Genomic DNA, 12298 nt, shown 5'->3' on the forward strand with positions numbered 1-12298 from the left:
TGTGTGTGTGTGTGTGTGTAAGCCCTTGAGCACTGCACATCTGGGATGAAATCAAAGGACTTTCAAGTGCACATGTATCCGATTTCTGGCTTGCTAGTAGCCCTTTATATGTGCTGGGTTTAATCCAGGAAAAACGAGTATTCAAAAATCACACCAGTGAAGGAAGAAAATAAAACTCCAAGTTTTATGTACTTGGATGGCATTTTTCTTTGAATATGAATGACTTAATCATAATTAGCCTTAGTGAGATGTGGGTGATGAAAGTTCAGAAATCTTCTGACAGGAAAGGCTTTGAACCTGTCCTTCTTGTGTTCTTGGTGTGTGTTTTATGCTTGTGAGAGGGCAAAGGAAAGTAAGCAATTTGCATTGTCATCAAAAAGCTGAAGTATACATTAAGGGGTCTCAAGGCTTCAGAGCAGTATTCTGTAGGGAGAAATTTTTGCAGTGCTAATCCCATCTGACCTCTGAGTACAGATTAAAATACGCAAACCTAGTGTTCCTTACAGTGTTAGTGTTCCCTGATTTGAGGATTTGCTCTATATCTGGCTTATATAGGAAATTCCCCAACTTCCTCTGAAACAAATTCCCACTTTTCTCATTCAATACAATCATAAATGTTCATTGTGGTCTCAGGCAAGATAGATATATAGATATAGCAATGCAAGCACTATACAAACACTTTCCACTCGCATTGTCCTGGAACATGTAAATGTGATTTTAGAAACTTGCTTAGAGCATTTGCTTGCAGGAGTAAACCCACTTCAACCCCTGTGCCAGATACTTCGCTAAAATTTGTTAATGTCAAATGTGAAGGAAGACTCTAGGGTCCCTCACCTTGGGAATAAGCTTTAAAATGGATCTAAGACAATAAATCATGAAGATGAGCAGTACAGACTCAGGTTTCCTCAAGCCCAAATTTTCACAGTGTCTTAAGGATGTGATTAACAGAGTGATTTTTTTGCCACCTCTTTTTTCCGTGTTTTCCCCAGATGACAGCATAGCATGCATAGGAATAGCCCATAGATCAATATGGAGGACTAAGTAAGCAAAAGACTGACTATTTGGAGAGCTAGAATGGTGATTTGATATATACCTGCCCATTAACAGCTTTCAACTCAGCCCCACAAAGCTGCTAGCTCACTTTCTCTAGGTGGAACGGGGGATTGATTCAGAAGGATAGAGGTGAGAAAGTTCATTAATTGAGATAAAGACAGTTAAAGCAAAAAGCCACACAGAAGCAAAGCAAATCAAGGAATTGCTTTACTTCCATGAGCAGGCAGGTATTCAGCCACCTCCAGGAGAGCAGGGCCCATCAACCATAATGGTGACTTGGGAAGACAAACATCATCACTCCGAGCTTCCCCCTCTTCCTTCTGCTTCTCCTCACTTTATATCCTGAGCAGGACATCAGATGGGGAGGAACATCCCTTTGGTCAGTGGGGATCAGCTGCCCCAGCTGTGTCCCCTCCCAGCTTCCTGTGCACCCCATTCTGATGGCTGGTGGGGCAGGACAAGAAGCAGAAAAGGCCTTGACCCTGTGCAAGCCCTGCTCAGAAATAACAAAAGTGTTGCAGTGTGTTATCAACACTGTGCTCAGCACAAATTCAAAACACAGCCCCATACTGGCTACTAGGAAGAAAATTATGCCTGTCCCAGACAAAACCAGCCAGCAGGTAATTAATCCCCAAGTGTCAGGCATTTTCCTGTCAGAAACTGGCCTCTCCAGGGGCAGGTAGCAGCTAAGTAGCTGCTTTTCTTTTGGACTCTGGCACACAGTGGGGAAATCAGTCAGAAGTTGGTTGTATTTTTTGGATCCTTCCATTGGTATTGTATGTTGAAATTATATGACACCATTTGCCAGTAATAAATCACTTTGCTCTCTTTTGTATGATTACATAATTAAATATCCCTTGTCATGGATATACATGGAGGGATTGACTTAGACTTGGTGGGAATTGGGGGTTTGATTTTTTGAACTTTACATTTCCTGACTCCTGTGCAAATCAAATCCAGTTGTTTAATACTGATTTGAGAAATTATTCATGAAAGAAATAGTATATGGTGAGAAATATAAATCATACTTTCAGTATATTTTCTGCCTCCATTATAATTTGCTTGTTCATTAAAAATGCATGTAGAATAGGAACAGAGAATTCAGTCTTTTCCTAATCCTTAAAAAGGTGGTGCATTGCACAAGGATACTGGTACTTACCTTTTTTGCAAGGTGTTCTGAGACGAGCATAAGGAAATTGCTGGGTGAAGCAGGGATGTGAATTCACATACGTTTCCTGCTGTCCCTGGAGCCGTGGCTGTTCTCAATGAAATACCATCACCAAAAGATGGCAGTTCCAAAGGAATACCCTTGGGCCACCCTGGATTTGACCTGCATTGGATTACTTAAAACTGGCAGTCATGTGGAAGTCGTCTATCACTGGGGCTGATGTCAGCAGGCAGCGTGGCTGCTCAGAGATCCCCCGTGCATCAAGCTCAGGGACACTGGAGCAGCTCTTGCAGCTGACCTGTCCTTGAGTACCATGGTGTCTATTAGTTTTATTGCTGCTTTGCTTGTTTGCAGTTGATTCTTGCTGCTTTCCACTGAAGTTTAATTCAGCTTGCATTTGGAAATACAAGGGAGAAAATTTGTTATTTTTATTAGAGACTGAGCTGCACTGAAGGCTGGATGACGATCCATTGTTCATGTTGTTACAAAATCCGACTAAGTAGGGAAGAAAGCACAAAAGGAGGGGAAAGTGTAATTCAGATTTGCCAAACAGCCTGAGAATGATTCAAAAATTAGCAATTTGGCACTGTTTGCTGGCGTGTTGTGAATTAAATGTATCCCACTTTTCTCTTTACATTAGTGTAATGTGTCACTTCAGTTCTGAATTACATGTCCTTCTCACACATCTTACTCCTCCTTCCGTCAATAGGCAGGACTGTATTTTACAGCCCGAGAAATGTAGGAGAAAGCATTTAATGTGGCATCAGAGACTTTCTAATTGCCAGTCTCTGAAATGTGCTCATAAGTATCTGAAGTTCACTTATTGAGTGGAGATGAATCGCTTCCAATTTACTTTTATGAATGCGAGTGGAACATTTGCAAAGAGTGGTTTCTGTTATTTACACTGCGAAATGCTTGTCAGCAGCCAACTGTAAGAGACCTGGGTGACATTTATGCTAAGTTCTCTTATGCAGTGATAGTTAAAGGAAAGGACAAAATTCAGTGTGATGCTCTGAAATGTGCTGGGTCAAGCTCTGTTTGCAGCTTTAGCTGTCACTGGCTTAATTCTGTATATTCATTTTGGGTATAAGGCTTAGAGTTAAAAGAAAAGCTTGACTATTGCAGATGAGAAAACAATATTAGTGACACTGAAGTCAATAGTATGCTTGCCATAAAGTTTGGCTAATCAAGATCATTACCTTGAGGTTGCTACTGAACTGCAGATGTGTGGCAATACTTGATGTCCGTAATCGTTTCTGATTTCCCACTCCTCTCTAGACTCCTCTGTCCCCTGTGGGGAACTTATTAAACGCTTGCATAATAGGGACTAGAATCACAGTCACTAGTGCAAGAAAATATCTTTGAGATCATATTTCATGTGCCTTCCGGGGTTTGATATAATTTCCCGATAAGAATATACCAGACGTTATCTTAGATACTGCAGCTGGTCTTGTCTCTTTCTAATTTAGTGGGATTTGAGCATGCAGACCAGAAGGGAAGACAGATTTTTTTCTGATTGCATCAATGCATACTTATTTTGAACAATTCAATCCTATTCAAAACCAGAATTCCATGTCTGTCCCAACCTAAAATTCAGATAAAATTTAGCTTATTGTTTGATGCAAGCACAGAGAACCTGTAAAACTGAAGATTTTTTGTCATTTTTCCATTGAGACATGAATGGGAGAAAGTTGTATTTTATAGTCATACACAGATTATGGCATATAACATGTATAGCCTGTTTTAAATATAACAAAAATATTATAAATATTGATTAAATCTTGTAAGTGTTAATATGCATGTGAAACCCACAAAATTATTTGCATTTTTAAATGTGGGAAAAGCACCCTCCAAATTTACAGTTAGTTTTTTTTTTCTTCTTTTAACAAACTGAAAATATACTGTCTGTTTTTCACTAACAATTTTTGAGAAAGAAATGTAGGACAAAAACCAAGCCAACTTGTGTTTTACACAACATGTATTTACATGTCACAATTGAGGAAAATTAGAAAGCAGCAAGGTCCAGAATAGCAAAAGTGTTAGGGAAGCTGATAGTGTTTTTCATTCAGGATCTCAAATGCTTGAAGGCTATTTTTGGCAGATCTGGGGTTTGCCCAAAGATTTTCAGGGTATAAATTAGCATCTATGTTGATAAAATGAAGCATCAAGAAATTAACTGCACCATGATGGCAGTCTTTAGACGGAGGAAGCACTGTAAAAACTCTCGTTTCCAAAATCCCCCAATACTCCAGGTGCAAGGATAACTTCTTTGAGGTGTTAACTTTCATATGGCATTCAGTGGGGCTGCTTCAAAGTAAATGTGTCAGATAGGGGCATTGCCACAAGGAACAGTACCCTGTTCTGTGTAGGGAACACAACGCTCATACCTGTGAAGCACCAGTATCCATTGTTTCTCTTTCCTCATCAGCATCAAAGACAACAGTGTATGTGCTTCTGACTTCCTATAGGATCAAAAGAGAATTATGTTTATTCACTTGATCAGAGGCAAGGCAGCCTATTCTCTGTGAAAGATTTCTCTTGTCGTCTGTGTCACTCACAGTCATTTATTGAAATGTCATGACTGAATGGAAGGAAGCTATAAATGATTTTGGCCACTATGTTACTTGGATAAAATAATAAAAATAATCAGTATGGGCCAAGAGTCAGGAAAGGTGAGGATCACCATTTTCTCTTGGCTTGGTGGGTTTTTTTAAAAAAATTGCCTCATAAAAGGGAGAAAAAAGGGATTGTGCCCTAAAAGTCACTGGTATGAGGTTAGCAGGTATTTCAGGTTTAGATGAAAGCAGGTCTGAATAGCAAGTCTTCTGCTTCAGGCCCATTTGCAAACACCCAGGTCCCTGTGGGCTTTGGTGAAGTCAGTCACACAGCTCCTGAAAAAAAACTGAACAGCCACAGAATTGGATCTTGGGTTACCATTTCATTCTAGAGGGGATTTGGTGGTGTCGTCAGTCCAGTGAAGCTCAATTTTTATGCCATCACTTTTTATTTGAAACTAAACTAAAACAGCTGCTTGCAATTAGCACACATAAAAGAAAAAATAACAAAACTGCAGCCTGCCCTTTGAGTGCTGCACATACTCAGTGCAAAGAGTTTTCCAAGTTCTGGTGATTTTCCCTCCCTCTGCTCTAACTAAAACATCAAAAACAATTGATCTCACTGAAGACCAAACGAAAAAAAAAAGTTTATCGGTCCCTGAATATTTCTGAAGGGCAGCAGTGACTGGTTATTGGAAGATTTAGGCTGCTCCAGATGTGGGCATGGACAGGATCTCGCTGCTGCAGAGCTGATCTAAGCATGAAGTTAAAGGGAGGCAATGGCTGCTGCTGCCCTGGGACAGGATGATGTAGAGAGCTGGTTTCTTACCAGGACTGGGATCCAGGGCAGCTGGCCCACCCTCCCATTGGGAACAGTGAACAAGGAGCTTGTAAAATACACAGACCGAATGGAAATGACCCCTATTGACTGAAACCAGCTGCATGTCAGACCTCTCACTGTCTCTCTTGATTTGCTATCTCAAATAAATGGATGTAGTAGGAGGGCTACAGAAAGAAAACAAAATAATTTATTCTCCTTGAAGTTGCACCACACTAGTAAGCCTCAGTTTTTACAGCTGAAAAAAAAAAGTTTATTCACAGATTAATGTGAATAAATCCTCCCCTTTTTTTCACTTTGAAACTCTGCAGTTTAGAAGACATACTGTAGTTTGGTTTCAGAGGTCTTTGACAAACAGACATGGTAGATTTTGTAAGGTATTAATCACATAAAACTGCTGGCTAATGGGAGCTTGGTTATTTTGCATTTCGATTCAGAAAACAAAGTTACAACAGCTTTGTTGGTGTTTTGTCTTAGACGTGCATGGTGGCTCAGCTCCATGAAAAATGTCTTAGTGAGTTTTGAAGAAACATGACACAGAGAAAGACTTGACTTATTAATGAATTTGTCCCCCTGTTTTCCCTAATAGACTCCTGGGTAACACCAGTTATTCTGAGCAATGTGAGGAGCTGCTTGCAGTAACCATGGCAGCACTTGAATTTAGGACCATTAAGGACAACAGCTGCTCCAGTCTTCCATTAGATGCCCAGGATAGGTTACTGCTATTGGTATTAGATTGCCCTCTGTTCTGAATTTAGAGGTAGAAAAGGAGGTACTTAGCCTCACTGGCACAGTCACCTATCAATTTTTGAGAAGATCAACAGGATGGGACACATGCCATGTAGTTATAGTATGATAGACTTTTTAAAGGAAACTTCTTAAAAGACATCAGTCTAGACTTCATTCTTGTGAACTGAGATACTGATGTGTTTTGCAAATACATATTTTTATTTTTTTTAAGTCTCAGTCAGCCAATTGATCATTAGTCAAAGAAGTCACCAAATTCAGATGAATAGATCTTTTAGAGTGTCTTAGTAGAATGACCTTCACAAGGTCTGAAAAAGCACATGGATATAAAAACTTGAGGATGACATTTTGAATTGAATGTTACTTCTTTTTGCTTTCCACAACCTTCTTTTCTTTCCCCGTAAGAATTTGTTTCTTTCTCACTCACAGCTGTAACACACACAGTACAGTAACAGCTTTGAACATAGAAGCCTTTACCTGTGGCCTTGCAGTGCTGCAAGAGACAGATGTTATTTCAATATAAAATAGACTGAAATACCCATCTATATGTTCTGAGTGTCCTGGCAGTCACTCTTTTTGCTTTAAAGACAGAACCAAAATGCAGTTCAGCCCAGTCATTCCTCCTCTTCTGGCATTCTTTGTCACATTGGCTTATAGGATCTTCTGACAATCATCTGTGACCCACAGATAGATATTGCAATGAGGAAGGGCTCACCTCTGTGCCTCCTGCCATTCACCTCTCTGCCTCCTACCACTGCATCTTTTTACTGACTGTCCTGTAGTGACACCTCCTACAGATGAGCTCTCTGCTATTCATTCTATCCCCTGGCTGGATAATGAAGTATGAGGTAGTTGATGGGTTATTCAAATTGTGCTGGTCTGGCATCAAGTGATACCATGCAACTACTTCCTTTCTTTTTTATTTTAACATCTTCTGCTAATTACTAGCATTAGTGAGAGTAAATCAATTGGCTTCTTTGAAAATATAAAGAGTTAAAGAGGTCTTGGGTGGCTGCCTACAGATAATATTCCATGTTGAGCAAGAAGCAGAACCATGGATGTGAAGGAGGTTTCTACTGGTTTGGAAGAAACTCTTCTAGCTGGCATGTGTGAGGCTCTACCTTTGGCACACTCTTGTAGGAGGCCAGCAATTTCAGTAGTCCAAGGGTCAGATGACACCAGCAAGGTGTCTGCATGCTGGTACAGCTCATGGCTTTGGGATGACCTTGTTATTGTGCTGGAAGGGAACTTTTATACTCTGTATTTCTGCAATATCCTTTGTACACAAAGGCCCTATTCTGCAGTCCAAAATGTTTCAACCTTTCTACTGGCCTTTAGTTGTGTTCAGGTAAAAGTGAACAAATGCCATTGATACTAAGGAAAGTTTTGCCCTGGTCAGATTCCGGGGCCCAATCCAGTGACATGCAGTGTACAAAACAGAAAGAAGTTAGCATGTGATAAAAGTACAACACACACTTGAACTTTTCAGCAAAGAAGGAGGATCAGGTTGAGGCCACCCTCATTATTTTCCCATCTTTATGATGAAAGAACAGGTTAGGTACCAGTACACCTAATCAATGCAATGTATGTTCCAATGAGTCTTTTAAATAATATCTGAAGTAAAAGCAAAACAGGCACTTCATTGCATCTTTATTTTAATCAGACTTTCATTTTTAAAAGTTGTGAGAATACAAGCTTGATGAAGGTAACCCTACTGAGCTGGCCAAGGACAGAGACAGTCATTTTTCCTCAGAAGCACAGTAGGAAATGTATAATTGTTAAATTTCAATTCAGATGTTTGTGTCTTAAAATATTTGCAGTGGAAAACTAGATTAGACCCCAAGAATATGTTCTTTCTCAAACTGAATTAAGATGACTTTTATCAAGGGAACACCACTAAATAAATCTCAAAACACAAGACAAGGCACCATTTCTGCAACAGCATTTCTGGTTGGTCAAATCACCATGTACAAATGTTGAATTTTCTGCCTTGTTCTGTTCCAGAGATTGAAGGCAGCACTGACTCATCATCCTGCCGCCATGTCGAATGGGAATATGAACACCATGGGCCACATGATGGAAATGATGAGCTCGCGACAGGACCAGACACCGCACCATCATATGCACTCACATCCTCATCAACACCAGACACTGCCACCTCATCATTCATACCCACATCAGCACCAGCATCCAGCACACCATCCTCATCCTCAGCCTCACCACCAGCAGAACCATCCCCACCACCACTCCCACTCGCACCTTCACGCACACCCGGCACACCACCAGACCTCACCGCACCCCCCGCTGCACTCGGGTGGACAAGCACAGGTAGACCTTCATGTCCTGCTGCATCACTGAGTTTTGCTGTGGGGTGGAGTTAAAGCCTGATCTCAGTATTGTTTCTTCATGCATGCGTGTCTTGTTAGATACAAGCCCCTTGGGCTGCTTGTAAATGTCTGCTAATGGAGATGGGAATGCTCAAACTTTATTTAGAAAACGGAGTGAAGCAACAACTTGTTTTGCTGCCTAATTTACTAGACATTTGTAATTTCTTACTTTATAAGGAGCTCCAAGGCTTTTCAGTGCTCTGAGCTCTGCAGATTGCCACATATCCTTTTACGGATGAGGTTTATTACAGAGATTGGCATATTATATATGTTGCTTAATATGCTTGAACCTGAGCTTCACAGGCCAAAATTTAATAAGCAGTATGAGTTTTACCTGCAGAAATACATAACAAAATCTTTAGTGAAATGAAATGGCACTGGTGTGTGTGTGTGTGTGTGTGTGTGTGTGTGTGTGTATGTGTGACTGGGGGGGTATCCAAGACTGGAGATATTAGAAGTAGTTCTAAGTAGGATACACATGTCTTAGAAAAGATTAAATGATCCAGACCCCGTGAAGAGGACAGACATCTGCATAGAATGAGAGGAAGATTATCTCTAAGTGAAGACAACTGTTGGTGCATGTTGTGGCAGGAGAAAAAAAAAAAAGGGGGTGAAGCCAATCCAAGGACAGAGATTTAAACAAAGAACGCAATTTAAACCTGTATTCATGTGACAACTCAGTAAAGGTGACCTCTGAATGAGGTGGAGGACTCAGTTTTTTGGACCAGGTGTATTGTCTTCAGCAATTTGGATAATTCTGTATTTGAACGGAATGTTTCTTGAACTAATGAGCTAGTGAGCCCAAACTTTGGAAGAGTCATTTTTAAGAGGAATTCTATTAATGTCTTAAAATGATAGGCTTCTGCATCAGGATCGCACAAGAAAAAGAAAGCTCTGGGGGCAGTTACTGTAAAAGGTCAGGTCTGGAGAGCAAAGTTAAGGAAGACAAACAGGCAGTGCATGGAATATGAAGACAAAGAGGAATGCTAGCCACAAGAAGTTCAATCTGTGAAGTATTATGCTGCTTGGAAATACCTTTCGGATAAGCTCTTAGAAAACATTAAAGAAAATAAGAGTATTTGGCTGACATCCCAGTGTCCCACAACATTAACTATTTACTAACATCTAGCTTTATTACTGCAGAGTCTGCAAACACATGGGATTTCCCTAAAGTATTTGGTAATGTAAAATGAATTGTCAGCTTTAGAGAAACAGTCTAAGTAAGAGAGGAGCAGACTCCCCTGTGAGAAGATGTCCAGAGCTTTCCTAAGTTTACTTCTGTTTTTACTTTGTGAATTCAATTCTTTTCCCATCTGTTAATTAGTTATTTTCCTTGGAGTTGTTTAAAAACCCCAATAAAAAGACATCATCTCATACCAGAGAGACCAAAAGTAACTTGATTGCTGTATTGGAGATCCCTGAGAGAGTAAGGGTAAAGTTGTGCTTAGTCAACGGAGGACTCCATGGATGACATGGGGGAAGTCACTTAACCTTCACTGAGGGGTTAAGGGGATAAACATGTTAAAACAGTTGAGGTCATCAGATCCCATGGTGTGGAGCACTGCTGTAAAGCATCCACAACACCACTTTAAATGGGTGAAAAGAAAACTACCAGGGAAGACAGCTACCATGGGGAAACAAACCTCACAGTTTTAAGGATAAGATCAGTGAGCCAATGGCCTTCATCTAGACCCACTTGAACAGGGACTTTGACTTTCTTACCCAGTTAAGACAGCTTCAACTTCTTGTGCTTTGTATTCCCTGCTAGCTAGGTACCACAAAAGACTCTCAGGCAGGCAAGAAGAGATACGGGCACATAGATAGGTGGACTGACCGGCAGCCACAAAGCTGTGTCAGGGCTACCCTGCGTCCAGCACCACACAGTCTCTGGAGCCAGGTTTGTGCAGTCAGATAAGCTTTGCCATGCACCATCTGTTGTCTGGAGGCAACAGACCCCATGGGAGACCAAGATCTTCACCTTGTCCATGGGTGTAAGTGTCACCAAGGGGATCAGACAGAGGGTGATGGGGTAGGAATACCAGGGTCAGTCACTCCCCCAGGCAGCAGAGCTCTTGCTGTGCATCTGCTCCTCTGGTGCAAAGGCAGTAGCAATTTCTGAACAGATGCATTAGAGGGGAGAAAAGAAGGACTTGCTGAATAATAACCACATAGTTATTACTTTCAAAGCTCATCCATAGTCCCCATGGTAATGGCCTCTTTGGGGATCAGATTGCTCCAGCAGACGTTAATTTTATGGTGCGATTTTCTAATTATTAACCTCCTTATACTTCTGAGCCAGATTCTTGCATTCCAAACCACCTGCCAAATGACAGCGTGGTCCATGCTGCTGTAACCAGCTTACTCCCATGCTGAGACTGGTGTTATTCCGCACCGTGCCCTTCTGTAATGTTAGAATTCATTTCATGCTTTTCAGCTACCATTTTGATACACAGGAGCCCAAGGCATTATGTTTTCATAGAACTAGTGAGTGTGTATTAGTTTTGTGGTAAATTGCAAATAACAGAAATAAATATTGGATAAAAGTAGAAACCAGCTTTTGATAGGTATCTTTCTGAGAAAGAGAGATATTTTATTCCAAGTTCTAGCTATGCTGCCTCAACTACTACAAAAATTATACTGTTATTTCTGTCTTGGTCCTCTAAAGATTTCTTTATATCAAACTTGCCAGAGTGATAGCTCAAGCGGAGTTGAGGTTTGGATGCCATTTCATTCTCTTAGCTGTCCTATGCTTGTCTTCATTATGGATATGTGATGAGCATCCTCTAAGAACACCAAAATTAATCCACATTTTTGTATTTAGTTCATTTTCTTTCTTATGTCCTAGGCAGGGAAATGAAATCCTGTTAGAGAATGGTACTTAGATGGTATTAAGATATAGTCTAACATATTTCAGAGTTAAGAGCTATCAAGTAAGAGTCAGTTAATTATCCCACATGACATTATTAGTGGAATAATGGCAGCCCTTATAATTAATATCTTCCTGAGATGGAGAGAAGATTTTGTTGTTCTGAAAATGCACTCTGACTACCCAGAGACTGCCTGGTATATTCTGAAGACGAAATTACTCACTAGTTATTCAGGAGAAAATGACCACATGAGAGGAATTTTTTAAAAAAATGTCATAGTTACTTTTTCTGCCTTTCTACCAGACTTCATGGAGAGAGTTAAGAAACAAGAAATTTTAAGCTTAATGGAATAGGAGTAAAAAGGGATAAGGAGACATAAATAACAGATCTCTAAAGTCTGGAAGGGTGTTATGTGTGAGAAAATGAAAGGTCTTTGATGAGATGTTGACATTAAAAGGTACTTCTGAGGCCTCTGCACTCAGACATACTGCTAAATAGGCAGCATGCCCGGCCCTGGTGGACAGGGAGCAGCTGGAATCCCTTGGCAGTGGTCTCCTGGCAGAAGTCAGGGGATGCTGGTGAGAATGGGGGCTGTGCCTACTGCAGCTGCCATGGACCTGGCACTCCAACCCTCAGTGCGGACAACATGTTGAAGATTTTATCAGCAAACATATGCACGCTGA

The 12298-nt window shown here is 40.7% G+C and overlaps 1 protein-coding gene across 1 annotated transcript in view; it reads left to right on the forward strand.

The window, feature by feature from the left end:
* The window catches only part of CREB5 (cAMP responsive element binding protein 5), a 212862-nt gene that overhangs the window by 196461 nt on the left and 4103 nt on the right, over nt 1-12298 (forward strand). The window contains exon 8 of the mRNA XM_062508535.1: nt 8366-8689. Within this exon, the coding sequence (XP_062364519.1) occupies nt 8366-8689 (324 nt within the window). The remainder of the gene's footprint in view (nt 1-8365; nt 8690-12298) is intronic.

Source organism: Cinclus cinclus, chromosome 1, assembly GCF_963662255.1.
Source record: "Cinclus cinclus chromosome 1, bCinCin1.1, whole genome shotgun sequence".
In the NCBI taxonomy this organism is placed as follows: Eukaryota; Metazoa; Chordata; class Aves; order Passeriformes; family Cinclidae; genus Cinclus; species Cinclus cinclus.